General features: G+C 45.2%; 1 protein-coding gene across 7 annotated transcripts in view; it reads left to right on the top strand.

Moving 5' to 3' along the window:
- The window catches only part of PIGZ (phosphatidylinositol glycan anchor biosynthesis class Z), a 31,960-nt gene extending 12,602 nt beyond the window's left edge, over positions 1 to 19,358 (top strand). For 3 of the 7 annotated variants that reach the window (XM_043473282.1, XM_043473278.1, XM_043473281.1), the window contains 2 exons: positions 14,765 to 14,963; positions 17,486 to 19,358. In XM_043473282.1, the coding sequence (XP_043329217.1) occupies positions 14,840 to 14,963; positions 17,486 to 19,104 (1,743 nt within the window). In that variant the 5' untranslated portion in view covers positions 14,765 to 14,839 and the 3' untranslated portion in view covers positions 19,105 to 19,358. Of the gene's footprint in view, positions 1 to 5,107; positions 5,395 to 6,511; positions 6,534 to 14,764; positions 14,964 to 17,485 lie in introns of those variants that run through there. The other 4 variants (XM_043473276.1, XM_043473277.1, XM_043473279.1 and 1 more) reach the window with 3 other exon arrangements.
- The last annotated feature ends 1,296 nt before the right edge of the window (positions 19,359 to 20,654 follow it).

Here is a 20,654-nt window from a genome sequence, read left to right as displayed (position 1 = left end):
GCTGAAATGACAAAATTACATGGAAAATTTGGCAAGATCACCATCTCATGAGCTATTTCAATACACATTTCTGTGATATTCAGAATAATCAGTAGAAAATAATTAAGGATATAAAAGATTTGAGCAACACAGTTAACAAGCATGTAGAACTCTATATTAAATAACTACAGAATATATGGTGTTTTGAAGCATCTGTGGAATATCTACAAAAATGGACCATTAAAAATTAAATGCTGTGGGGTGAGTGCATGGATGAATAGGCAGAGCACAGTTTTTTTAGGGTAGTGAAAATACTCTATTTAATACTATAATAGTAGATACATGTCATTAAACATTTGTCCAAACCTGTAGAATGTACAACACAGAGAGTAAACAGTAATGGAGACTTAGACTTTGGATGATATGATGGGTGGATGTAGGTTCATCAGTTATAACAAATGTACTACTCTGGTGGGGGATAGTGGGAGAGGCTATGCATTTATAGGGGTTGGGTATACATGGGAAACCTCAATACCTTCTTCTCAATTTTGCAGTGAATCTAAAACTGCTGTTGAAAAATTAAATAAAGTCTGGGGATTTCTCTGGTGATCCAGTGGCTAAGACTCTGTGCTCCCAATGCAGAGGGCCCAAGTTTAATCCCTGGTCATGGAACTAGATCCCACATACCATAACTAAAGATCCCACATGCCGCAACTAAGGCCCAGTGCAGCCAAATAAATAAATAAGTATTATAAAATAAATAAAAATAAAGTCTTAATCAAAAACTCAAATGCTTCAACCATAAACCATTAGTTGAAGAAGAAATTACAATGGAATTAGAAAATATTTAGAATCAAAAGCTGATGAAAATATTATATAACAAAACATGTGGGATGCAGTTAATATAGTATTTAGAGAAAATGTATAACCATAAATATTTCTCATAAGAAAATAAGCTCAAAAACAAATGAGCTCAAAAGTCTCAAAATTAATGAGCTAAGTGTCCATATCAAAATAATACCCAAAAAAGTAAAAGGGAGATAAAACTACATATAAGAAAAAATTAATTTAAAAAAGATGAACAAGCCAGAATTTGATTTTTCAAAAATATTCATAACATTGACAAAATTCTGGTGAAAATGATTAAGAGATAAAAAAGGAAGGCACAGATAATCAATATTAGGAATAGCACAAAAGGATATTTGTCATGCAATAAATATAAATCTATATATAAAGAATTCCTATACATGGTAAGAAGAAGACAGCCAATGGTTCAAAAGGAATTCCATAGAAGGAACACCTTTTCACAAACATTTGAAAAGGTGTTGAGGACTCCCCTAGTGGTCCTGTGATTAGAACTCTGCTTTTCCACTGCAGTGGGCACATGCTTGATCCCTGGTCAGGGAACTAAGATCCTGTGTCGGCAAAAGAGAAGAGGTTAGTAATCAGGGAAATAGATGCTAATACCTACAAGATTCATAAAATGAAACATCAGACAATACAAAGTATAAATGAGCATTACAAAACAGGGGCTCTCCACTATCTGTTAAGCGGCAGTGACCTTTGGGGAAGTTAGCCTTGTTTGATGAAGCTAAAAGTGTGCATACCCATATATATATTTTGCCTAAAACATTATGTTTTTCTTAATCTTACTGAAAATATTATTTCTTTTCTGAATTCTTTCTTCCTTTAACTACAACATCTTCACTTTAACATAAAATTTATCCTTCTTATTTTCTCATGATAATGAAGTTTGACTTTTTCAGTGGAGATTTAGTCCCTCATCTAGTTGATCTTAAACATTTTAGTATCAAGATTGTATTAAAAATATACTGAGGACCCCCAAAGAGCTTTTTATGTCAAGTATAGCTATTGCCATTTACCATATTAGAAATTAAAACTGAGAAATTTTTTTTAAGATAAAGTATGCATACCTTATGGCTCAGAGATTCCAATTCTAGGTATGTACTTCAGAGAACTCTTGAATAAGACTCTTATAGCAGTGTTATTAAGAACAAAAAAGAAAAAGCTTGTAACCCCCTGGCAATAACCTAGCTGGTAAATAACAGTAGAAGGGTAAGCTTTAGTATATTCACCAGTGGAATAAATATAGCAATGATAGGAACTGCAGCTACAGAGAACAACCTGGTGAATACCATTATCAAATGTTGAATAAAAAAAGCAAGTCATTAATGAGTTACATGAAGAATTACTAAAATTCAAACGCAGTTATAAACACTGAATTATTTACAGTGTGATGGTCAGTTTTTTTGTGTCCACTTGGCTAGGCTAGAGTTCCAAGTTATTCAATCAAACACTAAGTGTTGCTGTGAAGGTATCTTATAGATGCATAAAAGCCCATTATCAGTTGATTTTAAGTAAGGGGGATTATTTCAATAATAATCTGTGCAGACCTGATGCAATCAGTTGAAAGGCCTTCAGAGCAGAACCAAGGTTTTCCTGAATAAGAAGAAACTCTCCACAGTGGACTGCAGCTTCAACTTCTGCCCAAAAGTTGCAGCCTGCCTTTCCTAATAGCCTGCCCTACAGATTTCAGACTTGCCTAGCCAGCCCCACAAATCCATAAGCCAATTCATTGCAATAAATCTTAAGACTGGTCTCCTACTGATTCTTTTTCTCTGGTTGACCCTTGACTTTTGGATTTTGGTACTGGAGGTGGTTCTGGAGAAACAGAACTTTTTTTTTTTTAATTTATTTATTTGGCTACATTGGGTCTTAGTTGTGGCAGAGGAGATCTTTTCAGTTCAGTTCAGTCCCACTCTTTGTGACCCCATGGACTGCAGCATGCCAGGCTTCCTTGTCCATCACCAACTCCCGGAGCTTGCTCAAACTCATGTCCAACAAGTCAGTGATGCCATCCAACCATCTCATCCTCTGTCATCCCCTTCTCTTCCTGCCTTCAATCTTTCCCAGAATCAGGGTCTTTTCAAATGAGTCAGTTCTTTATATCAGGTTGCCAAATTATTGGAGCTTCACCTTCAGCATCAGACCTTCCAATGAATATTCAGGACTGATTTCCTTTAGGATTGACTGGTTTGATCTCCTTGCAATCCAAGGGACTCACAAGAGTCTTCTCCAACACCACAGTTCAAAGCATCAATTCTTTGGCGCTCAGCCTTCTTTATGGTCCAACTCTCACATCCATACATGACTACTGGAAAAAACCATAGCTTAGAGCTTTGTCGGTAAAGTAATGTCTCTGCTTTTTAATACGCTGTCTAAGTTTGTCATAGCCTTTCTTTCAAAGAGCAAGCATCTTTTAATTTCACGGCTGCAGTCACCATCTGCAGTGATGTTAGGGCCCAAGAAAATAAAGTCTGTCACTGTTTCCATTGTTTCCCCATCTATTTACCATGAAGTGATGGGACCAGATACCAGGATGTGAACTCTTGAGTTGCAGCATGTGGGATTTAGTTCCCACCAGGAAATTACCCTAGAGGAACAGAATCTTAAGGATGAATTCTCTGAATACATCCTGGATTTTCTGGAACTGGATCTGTGGTCTGATTAGAGTTCAAGGCACTAATGACTCTCTTTCACATAGTAAAGAGGGTACTGGTAGTCCATGGAGGGATGATATTAGAGACATGAAAAATATTGCTGTTGGATACTCCAGGCAAGGTTTTGAGTGATGTTCAAACGTTTTAGTTAAACTGAATAGTATAATGAGAGTGCCTGGTAGTTCCTAACTGTGCTGGACAAAGTGGGAAAAGAAAAGGATGAGCTCATGACTTCAAATTCCCAGCTCAAGATCCTCATAAAATGACCCCAAAACTTGCTGAAAAACAAACCCAGTATCTCACCCAGTGAGTGGCTGAGTTACAAGGCAAATTAAATTCCCAGTTTCAATGGTATCTACTGTTAAAAGGAGGGCATTGACTGGGAAGAGATGGAATACTGTATGTTGGGATGAGAACAAATTGCAAGACCCTGACAGAGATAGGGATGTTGAGTCCCTGAATTCTGATGAGACTATTTGACCAGGCTTCCCTAGTGGCTCAGACGGTAAAGCATCTGCCTACGATGTGGGAGACCCGGGTTCGATCCCTGGGTTGGGAAGATCTTCTGGAGAAGGAAATGGCAACCCACTCCAGTATTCTTGCCTGGAGAATCCCATGGACGGAGAAGCTTGGTAGGCTACAGTCCACGGGGTCGCAAAGAGTCGGACACAACTGAGCGACTTGACTTGACTTCACTTCACTTCTAAGGCATCTGAGGGGATTAACTCTGCATTGAAAACTGTAGTGGCCTCCCTGAAGCAGCTGCTTTGCAAGACGGTGCTGTTCCTCCTCAGGACACTCCCCCACCACTCCGTTTGCTTCTATGTCTATCATTAGACTCGAGCAAGTCCCAGCACATCCCTAAAGGTGAGGTACGAAGTGTAACCCACAGGGAGGTATGCTCTACCCCGAAGGCTGCACGATTTTCCTAGTTTAGCAGACAGATGGCCAGGGAATATATAATTTAATGTCAGAGTGCAGTCACTATGCAAGACCTGCTCCCCAGCCCCAGGAAGGGCAGAGGACACACTTTTCACCAGCAAAGGAATTGACGTCCCTCCCACCCCTGCAGCCTCACCCCACCAAGCCAGGCAGAGATGAGAAGGGCCATGACTCACCCTTACCAGTACTTTTCCGAGTTCCTCTGATCAGACCAGCGTGTCATGTGCCCAACCCTGAACCAATCAATGTGGCCAGGGGGATGGCAAATGTTATTTGACTTAAACCTTTCAGGATCTATACCTGGCTTTGGGCATGGAATTAAATCCCAAGCCACATAGCTAAAAATAGGTGATAGAGGGTGAGGTGCAAGTTCTGAATGTGAAGTCTAAGTGCTATTATCTGGAAGGGGGAATAGATGGTGAGCATTAAACAGGATGAATTTCCTGCCGCTACAGAAGGAAAACAGTACAGACTCAGGACCCAGGCTTGTTCTGTAACTACTCACAGCAGAGCAGGGCAGGCTGGTTTCTGTGCTCCCAGTCAGCATAATGGATTTGGTATTTTAATCTAATCATGCGGTAAAAGTTCTTTACTTAGAGAAAAGCTTCAAACTCATGCTAAATGTATCTTGACAATTGGACTAAACCAAATCCTGTTTATTTTAGTAGTCAGTAGAAGTGTTGGAGGAGACCATGGAGAGCATGTGACCCACGAGCTGGACTCTGGCCACCGGAGGCCCCTAACCCCCTCCCCATCCTTGGAATGCGTGTTCTGCTTGCCTTCCTCACGCCAGAAGCTGCCCAAGGACAGAACTCTGAAATAGTCCTGTGGTGCTGAGACTGTCTGGACAGTGTACATAATGGAGCCCAGTTTAGTCCTCTGTATAAACTTTAGGATTCTGGCAGGCAGTGTGTGGAGGTCTGTTACCCTGCAGCCACCCAAGACAAGCCTGGTAAGTAGGTTCTCTTGCTTCTTAAACCTGCCACCTACCAATCTGCAGTGGTCTACCTCTTTCTTCTGGTCTTCCCTGGTGGCTCAGCTGGGAAAGAATCCTCCTGCAATGTGAGAGGCCAGGGTTCACTTCCTGGGTTGGGAGGATCCCGTGGAGAAGGGAATGACAATGCACTCCAGTATTCTGGCCTGGAGAATTCCATGGACTGTATAGTCCATGGGGTTGCAAAGAGCTGGAAATGTCTGAGCAACTTTGACTTCACTTCACTTCACCTCTTTCTTCAGGCTTTCCAGGCCCCTCACCTATGGGGCATTTCAGAAGCTCCTAAGGAGACTGTGAACTAACACCTAGGTGTCTGGAGCAGCTTGGATTTATTATTTGTGCCTCAACTGAAAGCAGCAACAGCAGTCTCCCATTGGTCACTCACACATGTGGACTCTGTATACTAAGTGCCCACCGTATGTGCGTGTGTGCATGTATGCCCAGTTGTTTCCGACTCTTTGTGGCCCTATGGACTGTAGCCCGCCACACTCCTCTGTCCGTAGAATTTTCCAGACAAGAATACTGGAGTGGGTTGCCATTTCCTACTCCAAGGGAATCTTCCCAACCTAGGGATTGAACCGGCATCTCTTGCATATCCTGCATTGGCAGGTGGATTCTGTATCACTGACCACCATGCATCAGCTCTCAAATCTCCCTCAACTCTATGAGCTTAATATTATCATCTGACTTTCTCAATGAGGAGTCTGAGGTTAGGGATATAGGCAACTTGTCCAAGGCAACAAGCTACCTAAGGGCAGAGTTGGGATCTTAGCCAGGCCTGCAGGCCTGCAAAGTTTGTCCTCTATGATGGATATTGTGCTTCTCCCCACCCCTGTCTCCACCGCAAGTCCCTGCACTGTCTTGCAGTATCATATTGCAAAAAAATGCTGATTAAACCTTTGCATCCCAGTACTAAGTTTGACCTCATCTTCTATCTGAAAGATATCTGACTTCCCTGGTGGCTCAGACGGTAAAGCATCTGCCTACGATGTGGGAGACCCGGGTTCGATCCCTGGGTTGGGGAGATCTTCTGGAGAAGGAAATGGCAACCCACTCCAGTACTCTTACCTGGAAAATCCCATGGACAGAGGAGCCTGGTAGGCTACAGTCCATGGGGTCGCAAAGAGTCAGACACGACTGAGTGACTAAACTTTCTTTTCTATCTGAAAACTCTAAAAGTCAGGATATTCACTGGCTCTGGAAAAACAGTCTGTATGATTCAGTTGTAAAGTTCAAGCCAAGGCCCCAAAACTTATCTTTTAAGTTCTGTGAGGTTTTAGTATCAGGAGGCTCCTGGTTGGCATCTGCCAGATTCCTGTTCTGTTGCTTCACTTTGTCTTGTCTCCTCTGTTGTGACTTGATATCACACCTGTGAACAATAGCTGTTTAAGTTCAAGCTTTGAAATATCAAAGCCAGGGAGCAGTTACCGTATGTTTTTCTGGAGCAGTAACAAACACGTTGTCAGACCTGTTTTTCTGTTCACCCGCGATGATACACTCTACCTCTGGCAGAGGCGTGGGCAGTGACCTGCTGCAGGTTGGGGCATTCAGTGCTGCAGTGCATGCATGGGACCTTTTGAAGGAGGTCACCATTATCTTCATTTCCCCCACCATGTTTGGTTTCAGGTCAAACAACAGCCAGGGAACAGAGCCCTGCCCATCAACAGAAAATTGGATTAAAGGTTTACTGAACATGGCCCCACCCATCAGAACAAAACCCAGTTTCCCCCACAGTCAGTTTCACCCATCAGGAAGCTTCCATAAGCCTCTTATCCTTATCTTTCAGAGGGCAGACAGAATGAAAATCACAAACACAGAAAACTAAGCAAACTGATCACATGGACCACAGCCTTGTCTAGCTCAATGAAAGTATGAGCCATGCCCTGTAGGGCCATCCAAGACAGACGGGTCATGGTGGAGAGGTCTGCCAAAGTGTGGTCCACTGGAGAAGGGAATGGCAACCCACTTCAGTATTCTTACCTTGAGAACCTCATGAACAGTATGAAAAGGCAAAAAGATAGGACACTGAAAGATGAACTCCCCAGGTTGGTAGGTGCCCCATATGGTACTGGAGAAGACAATTTCTCCAAACTGGAGAAATAATTCCAGAAAGAATGAAGAGATGGAGCCAAAGAGAAAACAATGCCCAGTTAAGGATGTGACTAGTGATGGAAGTAAAGTCCGATGCTGTAAAGAACAATATTGCATAGGAACCTGGAATATAAGGTTCATGCTGCTGCTGCTGCTGCTAAGTCACTTCAGTTGTGTCCGACTCTGTGCGACCCCATCCCTGGGATTCTCCAGGCAAGAACACTGGATTGGGTTGCCATTTCCTTCTCCAATGCATAAAAGTGAAAAGTGAAAGTGAAGTCACTCAGTCATGTCCAACTCTTCGCGACCCCATGGACTGCAGCCCACCAGGCTCCTCTGTCCATGGGATTTTCCAGGCAAGAGTACTGAAGTGGGGTGCCATTGCCTTCTCCAATAAGGTCCATGAATCAAGGTAAATTAGAAGTGGTCAAACAGGAGATGGCAAGAGTGAATGTAGACATTCTAGGAATCAGTGAAATAAAATGGACTAGAATAGGTGAATTTAATGCAGATGACCATTATATCTACTACTGTGGGCAAGAATTCCTTAGATGAAATTGAGTAGCCCTCACAGTCAACAAGACAGTCCAAAATATAGTACTTGGATGCAATCTCAAAAATGACAGAACGATCTCTGTTTGTTTCCAAGGCAAACCATTCAATATCACAGTAATCCAAGTCTATGCCCCAACCAGTAATGCTGAAGAAGCTGAAGTTGAATGGTTCTATGAAGACCCACAAGACCTTTTAGAACTAACACCCAAAAAAGATGTCCTTTTCATTAAAAGGGACTGGAATGCAAAAGTAGGAAGTCAAGAGATACCTGGAGTAACAGGCAAATTTGGCCTTGGAGTACAAAATGAAGCAGGGCAAGAGTTTTGCCAAGAGAATGCACTGATCGTAACAAACACCCTCTCTCAACAACACAAAAGAAGACTCTACACATGGACATCACCAGGTGGCCAACACTGAAATCAGATTGATTATATTCTTTGCATCCAAAGATGGAGAAGCTCTATACAGTCAGCAAAAACAAGACCAGGAGCTGACCGTGGCTCAGATCATGAACTTCTTATTGCCAAATTCAGACTTAAAGAAAGTAGGGAAAACCACTAGACCATTCAGGTATGACCTAAATGAAATCCCTTACGTTTATACACTGAAAGTAACAAATAAATTCAAGCAATTAGATCTGATAGACAGAGTGCCTGAGGAACTATGGACAGGGGTTCATGACATTGTACAGGAGGCAGTGATCAAGACCCAAGAAAAAGAAATGCAAAAAGGCAAAATGGTTGTCTGAGGAGGTCTTACAGATAGCTGAGAATATAAGAGAAGCTAAAGGCAAAGGATAAAAGGAAAGATATACCCGTTTGAATGCAGAGTTCCAAAGAATAGCAAGGAGAGATAAGAAAGACTTCCTCAGCGATCAGTGCAAAGAAATAGAGGAAAACAATAGAATGGGAAAGACTAGAGATCTCTTCAAGAAAATTAGAGATACCAAGGGAACATTTCATGCAAAGATGGGCACAATAAAGGACAGAAATGGTATGGACCTAATAGGAGCAGAAGATACTAAGAAGAGGTGGCAAGAATACACAGAAGAATGATACAAAAAAGATCTTCATGACCCAGATAACCACCACGATGGTGTGATCACTCAACTAGAGTCAGACATCCTGGAATGCAAAGTGAAGTGGGCCTTAGGAAGCATCACTATGAACAAAGCTAGTGGAGGCGATGGAATTCCAGTTGAGCTATTTCAAATCCTAAAAGATGATGCTGTGAAAGTGCTGCACTCAATATGCCAGCAAATTTTGAAAACTCAGCCATGGCCACAGGACTGGACAAGGTCAGTTTTCATTCCAATCCCAAAGAAAGGCAATGCCAAAGAATATTCAAACTACTGCACAATTGCACTCATCTCACACGCTAGCTAAGTAATGCTCAAAATTCTCCAAGCCAGGCTTCAATAGTACGTGAACCAAGAACTTCCAGACATTCAAGCTGGATTTAGAAAAAGCAGAGGAACCAGAGATCAAATTGCCAATGTCCGCTGAATCACTGAAAAAGCAAGAGAATTCCAGAAAAACATCTACTTCTGCTTTATTGACTACACCAAAGCCTTTGACTATGTGGATCACAACAAACTGGAAAATCCTTAAAGAGATGGTAAATTCTTAAACAGATCACCTTACCTGCCTCCTGAGAAATCTGTATGCAGGTCAAGAAGCAACAGTTAGAACTGGACATGGAACAACAGACTGGTTCCAAATTGGGAAAGGAGTATGCCAAGATGGTATATTGTCACCCTGCTTATTTAACTTATATGCAGAGTACATCATGCAAAATGCTGGGTTGGATGAAACAGCTGGAATCAAGATTGATGGGAGAAATATCAATAACCTCAGATATGCAGATGATACCACCCTTATGGCAGAAAGTGAAGAACAACTAAAGAGCCTCTTGATGAAAGTGAAAGAGGAGCGTGAAAAAACTGGCTTAAAACTCAACATTCCAAAAAGGAAGATCATGGCATCCAGTCCCATCACTTCATGGCAGATAGATGGGAAAACAATGGAAACAGTGAGAGACTATTTTTGGGGGCTCCAACCTCACTGCAGATGGTGATTGCAGCCATAAAATTAAAAGATACTTACTCCTTGGAAGAAAAGCTATGACCAACCTAGATAGCATATTAAAAAGCAGAGACATTACTTTGCTGACAAAGGTCCATCTAGTTAAAGCTATGGTTTTTCCAGTAGTCATGTATGGATGTGAGAGCTGAACCATAGAGAAAGCTGAGTGCCGAAGAATTGGTGCTTTTTGAACTGTGGTGTTGGAGAAGACTCTTGAGAGTCCCTTGGACTGCAAGAAGATCAAACCAGTCAATCCTAAAGGAAATCAATCCTGAATATTCATTGGAAGGACTGATGCTGAAGCTGAAACTCCAATACTTTGGCCACCTGATCTGAAGGGCTGACTCCTTGGAAACCCTGATGCTGGGAAAGATTGAAGGCAGAAGAAGGGGACAACAGAGGATGAGATGGTTGGATGGCATCACCGACTCATTGGACATGAGTTTGAGCAACCTCTAGGAGTTGGTGATGGACAGGGAAGCCTGGCATGCTGCATTCCATGGGGGTCTCAGAGAGCAACTGAACTGACTGAACACTTTGTCAGACCTGTTTTTCTGTTCACCTGTGATGATACACTGTTGTTGATGAAAAGGTCCATTGTGCAGTCAACTCAGATTGCCACTGATCTTTGAGTCAAGGGAGTGAGAATCCCCATCAGGAAGAGTCCATTTGGGTTGGTTTAACAAGATACCACAGCCTTATAAACAACATAACCTACACTTATGCCTTATTAACAACATAACCTTATTTCTCACAGTTCTGGAGGCTGAAAGTCTGAGATTATGTTTCTGGCATAATGAGGGCCTTCTTCCCAGTTCATAGTCAGCAACTTCTCACTATGTCCTCACTATGTGGTGGAAGCAGTGAGAGAGCTATTTTATAAATGCCTGGTGTCTCTTATAAGAACACTAATCTTATTCATGAGGGATCCACCCTCATGACCTAAGCAGCTCCCGAACGCTCCACTTCCTGACATCATCACATCAGAATTTCAACATATAAATTTGGGAAGCACTGTTTCCATCACCTTCCAAAAGGTAGGTTCCAAGGTGTATGAAATTTGGAGGGAGTAAACTGGAGACAATGAAGTCAAATGTAGTAAATTTTTTGCAGAGAAATGGGTGGAATCCTTTGACGTTCTTAAGTTTTCAGAACTGTAAGAGCCAGGCTGCCATGCTTGCTTGTAAATGGGAGCTGGTGAGTAGAATGGGGCTGGAGACCCAGATTTGGAAGGTACTTTAATCCTACTTGCAAATATTGTATTTAGACACTTAACAAATATGGTTAGCAAGTAACCAGGTTACTCAACAGAGGCCTCAGTTTCCCCATCTGTAAAATGGAGATATAAGACTCACTATCTCAGACTGTAGAAAGGATTAAATGAGATATGCATGTAAGGTTCCTGGATTTAGCAGGCACTTAGTAAACAGCTCCATGAACAGTATGAAAAGGCAAAATGATGGGATACTGAAAGAGGAACTCCCCATGTCAGTAGGTGCCCAATATGCTACTAGAGATCAGTGGAGAAATAACTCCAAAAAAAATGAAGGGATGGAGCCAAAGCAAAAGCAATACTCAGTTGTGGATGTGACTGGTGATAGAAGCAAGGTTCGATGCTGTAAAGAGCAATATTGCATAGGAACCTGGAATGTTAGGTCCATGAATCAAGGCAAATTGGAAGTGGTCAAACAGGAGATGGCAAGAGTGAACGTTGACATTTTAGGAATCAGCGAACTAAAATGGACTGAATGAGTGAATTTAACTCAAATGACCATTATATCTACTACTGTGGGCAGGAATCCCTTAGAAGAAATGGAGTAGCCATCATGGTCAACAAAAGAGTCCAAAATGCAGTCCTTGGATGCAATCTCAAAAACAACAGAATGATCTCTGTTCGTTTCCAAGGCAAACCATTCAATATCACGGTGATCCAAGCCTATGCCCCAACCAGTAATGCTGAAGAAGCTGAAGTTGAACGGTTCTATGAAGGCCTACAAGACCTTTTAGAACTAACACCCCAAAAAGATGTCCTTTTCATTATAGGGAACTGGGATGCAAAAATAGGAAGTCAAGAAACACCTGGAGTAACAGGCAAATTTGGCCTTGGAGTATGGAATGAAGCAGGGCAAAAGCTAATAAGAGTTTTGCCAAGAGAAGGCACTGGTCATAGCAAACACCCTCTTCCAGCAACACAAGAGAAGACTCTACACATGGACATCACCAGATGGTCAACACCGAAATCAGATTGATTATATCCTTTGCAGCCAAAGATGGAGAAGCTCTATACAGTCAGCAAAAACAAGACCGGGAGCTGACTGAGACTCAGATCATGAACTCCTTATTGGCAAATTCAGACTTAAACTGAAGAAAGTGGGGAAACCACTAGACCATTCAGGTATGACCTAAATCAAATCCCTTATGACTATACAGTGGAAGTGAGAAATAGATTTAAGGGACTAGATCTCATAGACAGAGTGCCTGATGAACTATGGATGGAGGTTCATGACATTGTACAGGAGAAAGGGAGCAAGACCATCCCCATGGAAAAGAAATGCAAAAAAGCAAAATGACTGTCTGAGGAGGCATTACAAATAGCTGTGAAAACAAGAGAAGTGAAGAGCAAAGTAGAAAAGGAAAGATATACCCATTTGAATGCAGAATTCCAAAGAATAGCAAGGAGAGATAAGACAGCCTTCCTCAGCGATCAATGCAAAGAAATAGAGGAAGACAATAGAATGGGAAAGACTAGAGATCGCTTCAAGAAAATTAGATACCAAGGGAACATTTCATGCAAAGATGGGCACAATAAAGGGCAGAAATGGTATGGACCTAACAGAAGCAGAAGATATAAAGAAGAGGTGGCAAGAATACACAGAAGAACTGTGCAAAAAAGATCTTCATGACCAGATAATCATGATGGTGTGATCACTCACCTAGAGCCGGACATCCTGGAATGTGAAGTCAAGTGGGCCTTAGGAAGCATCACAAGGAACAAAGCTAGTGGAGGCGATGGAATTCCAGCTGAACTTCAATTTCAATTCCTGACAGATGATGCTGTAAAAGTGCTGCACTCAATATGACAGCAAATTTGGAAAACTCAGCAGTGGCCACAGGACTGGAAAAGGTCAGTTTTCATTCCAATCCCAAAGAAAGGCAATGCCAAAGAATGTTCAAACTCCCGCACAATTGCACTCATCTCACACACTAGTAAAGTAATGCTCAAAATTCTCCAAATCAGGCTTCAGCAATACGTGAACCGTGAACTTCCAGATGTTCAAGCTGGTTTTAGAAAAGGCAGAGGAACCAGAGATCAAATTGCCAACATCCACTGGATCATTGAAAAAACAAGAGAGTTCCAGAAAAACATCTATTTCTGCTTTATTGAGTATACCAAAGCCTTTGACTGTTTGAATCACAATAAACTGTGGAAAATTCTGAAAGAGGTGGGTATACCAGACCACCTGGCCTGCCTCTTGAGAAACCTATATGCAGGTCGGGAAGCAACAGTTAGAACTGGACATGGAACAACAGACTGGTTCCAAATAGGAAATGGAGTACGTCAAGGCTGTATATTGTCACCCTGCTTATTTAACTTATATGCAGGGTACATCATGAGAAATGCTGGGCTGGAAGAAGCACAAGCTGGAATTAAGATTGCCAGGAGAAATATCAATAACCTCAGATATGCAGATGACACCACCCTATGGCAGAAAGTGAAGAGGAACTAAAAAACCTCTTGATGAAAGTGAAAGAAGAGTGAAAAAGTTGGCTTAAAGCTCAACATTCAGAAAACTAAGATCATTGCATCCAGTCCCATCATTTCACGGCAAATAGATGGGGAAACAGTGGAAACAGTGTCAGACTTTATTTTTCTGGGCTCCAAAATCACTGCAGATGGTGATTGCTGCCATGAAATTAAAAGACGCTTACTCCTTGGAAGGAAAGTTATGACCAACCTAGATAGCATATTAAAAAGCAGAGACATTACTTTGCCAACAAAGGTCCATCTAGTTAAGGCTATGGTTTTTCCAGTGGTCATGTATGGATGTGAGAGTTGAACTGTGAAGAAAGCTGAGCGCCAAAGAATTGATGCTTTTGAACTGTGGTGTCGGAGAAGACTCTTGAGAGTCCCTTGGACTGCAAGGAGATCCAACCAGTCCATCCTAAAGGAGATCAGTCCTGGGTGTTCATGGAAGGACTGATGCTGAAGCTGAAACTCCAATATTTTGGCCACCTCATGCAAAGAGTTGACTCATTGGAAAAGACCCTGATGCTGGGAGGGATTGTGGGTTGGAGGAGAAGGGGACAACAGAGGATGAGATGTCTGGATGGCATCACCGACTCGATGGACATGAGTTTGAGTAAACTCCGGGAGTTGGTGATGGACAGGGAGGCCTGGCGTGCTGAGATTCATGGGGTCGCAAAGAGTCGGACACAACTGAGCGACTGAACTGACTGACTAGTGAACAGCAGCTATTATTATTAAGATTTTTATTTTTTGTAGACCCATTTAGAGTTTGTTCAGACAACTGAACATATGATTTACTTTAGCAACTGAACTGAAACTGAACTGAACTAACAAATGTTATCCTTGGCAGATGTAGAGCTGTGGAACCAGAATAGCATCTGAAGTCATTCTAGACTCTGGCCCTGTGTCCCTGCAGCAATTTGATATGGAAACGGCAGCCAGGGTGCTGTGGGGCAGCCTTGGCCTGCTCCGCCTGGTGTGGTGTCTCCTTCCGCAGACAGGCTACGTGCACCCAGATGAGTTCTTCCAGTCTCCCGAGGTCATGGCAGGTAAAGCTCCCCATGTGTGGTTAAGATAAGTTTGTGCAGCAAAGTTTGGTCGAGGAACTGGTTGATTATTTAGAGTATGCATGAATGTTCAATTGTATCTGACTTTACAACCCCCACCGGTCTCCTCTGTCCATAGAATTTCCCAGGCAAGAATACTGGAGTGGGTGGCCATTTCCTTCTTGAGGGAATCTTCCCAACCCAGGGATTGAATCTGTGTCTCCTGCAATGGCAAGTGGATTCTTTACTACCTGTGCCCCCTGGGAAGCCCCTAGATATTTAGTGCAGGGGGAGAAAAATGTCTGTGCACATGAGCAGTAAATCCATAAGCCCCTCTGGCGTAAGAATTTGAGAGTAGGAATGTCACATCTCCTTCCTGAGTGGCGACAATGACCTTCTAAATGTTACCAGTGAAATGCCAGCCTCTTTGATGTTTTCCTGCTTATACCAACAGTACTGGTTTTCAGAACAAAAGGTGTTTGGGGCTTCCAGTGGAAGGATTTCGAAGTTGGGCTTCCCCGGTGGTTGGGGAAGCCTACACAGGGCTGTGACATAATAATGAAACTTTCCTTCTGTAGGTTCATGTGATGTCTGAGGGAACTCAGACCTAGACTGCTCACTTGTTAGAACTTTGCTTCTAGGTGGTATAGGACATGTCATTAAGACAGTTGCCAGAAACCTTGAGGCTTTTCAGGTGCTGTGGTCACAAGCCTTCCTCCTCATGGCTCAAGATGTCTGCTTGAGCTCCAGCCATCAAGTTAAACACCAGGTCTTTCCCACCACCAGAAAAGAGATAGGCATTCCTACTTTCTTTAAGGGCATGTTTTGAAAGTCACATACTTTTTGCTCATTTTCATTTTATTGGTCAAAATATGTCATGTGACCACACCTAGCTGCAAAGGGATGCTAAAAAATATAGTCTTTATATCTGACCACATGCCCAGCTAAAGAGACTAAGGATGAAGGAAGAAATGGATATTAAGGAGGTATCAGTCCTTTCTGCCATAGACCTCAACAGGTAGATTTGTTTTTAAAGTTGAAAAGTCCAGTGTTATTCGTTTTTTAACCATATTTATTTTTGTCTTGCTGGGTCTTCACCGCTTCATGGGCATTTTTCTCTAGTTGTGGTGAGCGGGGGTATTCTTAGTTATGGTGCGAGGGCTTCTCATTGAGGTGGCTTCTCTTGTTGCAGAACACAGACTCTATGGTGTGAGGGCTTCAGTAGTTGTGACACGTGGGCTCAATAGTTGTGGCCCACAGGCTTAGTTGCTCTGCAGCATGTGGGATCTTCCTGGACTGGGCATTGAACCCATGTCTCCTGCACTGACAGGCAGATTCTTTACCACTGAGCCACCAGGGAAGCCCAGGTCCGGTCTTCTTTTCCACCCTGATTTAACCTGAGCCAGTAAAAAGCAGCCAGATGATCTGACCCGAGACTTTATTTTTTCCTTTCACCTTCTGACATAGAGAAAACTGCCAAAAGGCTGGATGAATAGGAGAAGCAAAGAGCCTTAAACAACCTGCAGTGTTATCAAGTGGGAGATGTTGTGAGACTTGGAGCTAAGATGCATAAATTAAGTTTTTTCCCTCATCCCCACTCAAAGCTCTGTGACAGTGGGGTACAGGGTCACAGACTAGCCCCACACAGCAAGTAATTTTAATTACACGGGTATATTCATTTTAAAAACTAGGAATCCTAGATAAAACTAGTAATCTTGGACCATAAGCACAGTTGCTCACTCCCTTCCGCACTCTCACAGTGCTTGTCCTGGAGGATAGTCATGATCACAAAGATGCATTTTTGACTCTGGAGACCTTAGAGCACCAAGAAGCAGAATAGAGCCTCCCCTGCTCCTCCCCACACACGCTGTCCAGGGCGTAGTGTTACCTCACTTCGCAGGTGCGAGGTTGCACAGCAGACCATTGCAGGCCTGGCAGCTTAACCCTGGAGTTTCACCCCAGCAGCCCCTGCCGCACGGTGTTCTTCCCACTGCTGACCTGGAAGCTCACAGTTCTGTAAATGAGAAGTCCCACCAAGGCTCCCTGCTCAGGGTATCACAAGGTGTGGGCTGGGCTAGTTCTTATCTGGAAGCTCTGGGGAGATATTTGCTTCCAAGCTCGTCCTTGCTGTTGGATAGATTTAGTTTGTTGAGGCTATAAACCAAAGTCCCATTTCCTTGCCTTGTTGTGGGCCAATGGCTGCTCTCCACTCCCAGAGGCCACCCTCCTTCCTTGCCAACAGCCCCTCCACCTTTAAGCCAGCAGATCCTCCCCCTCTCTGATGTCCTCTTCAGCACCAGCTCTGATCTGAAGGGTTCCTGTGATTTTGTCACACCCACCTGGGTGCTCTCCCTGCCTTGGGGCCAGCTGTCCCCCACGACATCACCTAATCTCAGGAGTGGGCTCTGTCAGCTTCACAGCCCTAGGGTTGTGTGGGGCACAGACAGTCCTGGGGGCCATGCTGGGGTTTGGTCTCTCATGCTCTCGAGCTGGGATCTGGCTCACCTCTCCTGCTCTCTCTGCAGAGGACGTCCTGGGCGTCGAGGCCGCCCGGCCCTGGGAGTTTCACCCCAGCAGTGCCTGCCGCACGGTGGTCTTCCCACTGCTGACCTCTGGCTCTGCCTTCTGGCTCGTCAGGCTCTGGGAAGAGTGGGGGCCATGGCCGGGCGCGGTGAGTGGCTACGTGCTGCTGGTGGGGCCCCGACTCCTCCTCACCACCCTCTCCTTTGCCCTGGACCTGGCCGTGTACCACCTGGCTCCAGCCTGGGGGGCGGAGCGCTGGAATGCCCTGCTCCTGCTGTCGGGTTCCTACGTCACCCTGGTCTTCTACACAAGGACCTTCTCCAATGCCATTGAAGGACTGCTCTTTGCCTGGCTGCTGGTACTGGTGTCCCCTGGGGTGCCCAGGAGCTGCACACCCAGGAAGCCTGCTCCAGGCCCGCGGTGGCATGGCTGGCTTCTTGGGGGCCTCGTGGTGGCTGGCTTCTTCAACCGGCCCACCTTTCTGGCCTTTGCTCTGGTCCCCCTCTTCCTCTGGGGCACTTGCGGAGCCACAGATCCCAGCTTCAAGTCGTTGACCCAGCAAGCCCTGGTGCTGCTCCCGGGGGCAAGCCTCACTGCAGTGGCATTTGTGGCTGCGGACAGCTGGTACTTCTCCAGTCCATCTAGACCCAGCACCCTTGTCCTTACGCCTGTCAACTTCTTGCACTACAACCTGGATCCAGTGAACCTGGCAAGGCATGGCACACACGTGAGGCTCACTCACCTGGCTGTCAACGGCTTCCTGCTCTTTGGGGCGCTGCACGCCCACACCCTGCGGGCTGCGTGGCAGCAGCTGCGGGCTGGCCTGCGGGCCTTCGCCCAGATGGGCTTCCCAAGGGCGCTGGGAGCCTGGAGCCCGCGGCCCAGCCCCAGGTCTCTCCTCCTACTCTTCTACTTCATGCCCCTCGCCCTCCTGTCTGCCTTTAGCCACCAGGAGGCTCGCTTCCTGATTCCCCTCCTGGTGCCCCTTGTCCTGCTCTGTAGTCTGCAGACCCAGCTGGCCCCCTACAGGGGCACCCTGGCCCTCTTCAACGTCCTGGGTGCCCTCTTCTTCGGCTGTCTGCACCAGGGGGGCCTCGTGCCTGGCCTGGGGCACCTGGAGCGGGTGGTTCACGCCCCTGAGCCCTTGCGTGTACCCACCCACTTCACACTCGTCTTCACCCACACCTACATGCCCCCCCGGCATCTCCTGCATCTCCCGGGCTTGGGCTTGTCAGTGGATGTGGTGGACATGGGCGGGGCTGAGGACGGGGTCCTGTGCCAAGCCCTGAACAACTTCACCAGACACCCATCCTGCCAAGTGGCTGGGGGGCCGTGGCTCTGCCGCCTGTTTGTGGTGACCCCTGGCACCACCAGGCCGGCTGTGAGGAAGTGCCGCTTCCCACTCAGGAGTGAGACGCTCATCTTTCCCCACCTGACCCTGGAGGACCCACCAGCCCTGTCCTCCCTGCTGAGCAGTGCTTGGAGGGACCATCTCAGCCTTCATATCCTGGAGCTGGGAGAGAAGCCTGACAATATGACACAGAAGCCACTGCCCAAGACAGCCCTAGGTGAGGGCCCCATTCCACCTCTAAGTGTTGGCTGGACTGGGACAGAGCCCTGATCTCTTCCTTTCCTTTCCTTTCCAAAATTCCCACCACTGCCTCTCCTGTGGACAGCCTTCGACTCTTCCACTTCCTGGGTAAACTGACATCCACTTCCCCTCCAAAACCAAAGATCTGATCAGTCATGGTCCTGATGCCAAGGTCCCCAAAGAACCTAATGTAATCACTGACGCCAAATGTCTATTCCTGCCCTATTCCTTCCAGTTACTGTAATGTTTTAAACAAATAAATTGCACCTGATTGTGAAAGAAGACAGCAATCTCCTAATGACATTCCTGAATGATTTCCCCTAAAGCTTCCAGGATGCTTACCTCTTGCTGTCATGACAACAACCCTTTGGCCTCCTAGATACCTAGAAGGAGGCAGTGCAGTGATATTCAAAAGAAGGTAGCTCAGATTCAGGAGGCCTCGTTCGAGTCCCTGGTCTTCTACACAATGGCTACATGCTCTTAAGAAAGCCCCTTCCCTTCACCCAGCCTATTTTCCAGCCTGCACAATGGTCTCTGAGGTGTCTGCCAGCTAACACTGTGTTGTTCCTGGGACTACAGTACAAGTTCCTTCCCAAAGCTCCGTAAGCATAGAAGTGGGTGTGGTGTGTTTAATGGCACTTTGGTATCTGTCTCAATGCTTGGTTATTACGAAAACAAGTAGTTCTGGAATTTTTCTCCTACTTACTCTCTTACTCCTGTCCCTGAGAGAGGAGGTGGAAAATTTCTGCATCTCACTACTATTTATTTGACTGTGCTGGGTCTTAGCTGTGGCATGTGGGATCTTTGTCGCGTCATGTGGGAACTTCGTGGCAGCGCATGGACTCTAGTTGTGGCTCACGGGCTCCAGAGCACGGGCTTGGTAGTTGTGGTATGTGGGACCTTACTTCCCTGACCAAGGATTGAACCTGTGTCCCCTACACTGCAAAGCAGATTCTTAAGCACTGCACCACGAGAGAAGTCCCTGCATCTCACTCTTCAGAGGTCAAGGAGCCCAGATGTTCAGCCCCATGGGAATGGAGACACAAGGCTGGATTCTGGTGGCACTTGAGCACAAAACCTTAAATATGGTCTGGTCACTCTCCATGTTCAAAGCCTCTGTCTGAAGCCCCTTCACAGGCTCAAGAGCAAACCCTATGCCAAACCCATACCTGCTGTGCTGGTGGAAGCCATCACACCCAGGCATCCTGCTCCCTGCAACACAGGGCACCCCTGCCCAGTCCACTGGGATTGTGAGGAGTTGTGGCACTCAGCCTGTCCTCATTCTCCCTCCTCACAACCCTGCCATCTCTGGAGAATCAGAGGTACCCAGGCCTCTGCGAGCAGTGAGCTGGAGGAGCTCCTTCTGCCAGCTAGAGTCCTGGGTCATCTTGAAGCTCCACTTCCCACAGGCTGCTGCTGGGGTCCCCATGCCACATTTGCCTCAGGACTCCAGCCCTGACAGGAATTAGTGGCATGCTGGTAACTGTTTAGCAACCCATTCTCTAGGGGCAAAATAGCTCTTATTTCTGGTGTTTGCCAATTTGTGTGTTGTAGATACTCTCACCATGGCTGATTTCAAA

This window comes from Cervus canadensis, chromosome 7 (genome assembly GCF_019320065.1).
Source record: "Cervus canadensis isolate Bull #8, Minnesota chromosome 7, ASM1932006v1, whole genome shotgun sequence".
Classification (NCBI taxonomy): domain Eukaryota; kingdom Metazoa; phylum Chordata; class Mammalia; order Artiodactyla; family Cervidae; genus Cervus; species Cervus canadensis.
The sequence above is the reverse complement of the archived record's forward strand: the minus strand, read 5'-3'. Positions and strand labels throughout refer to the sequence as shown.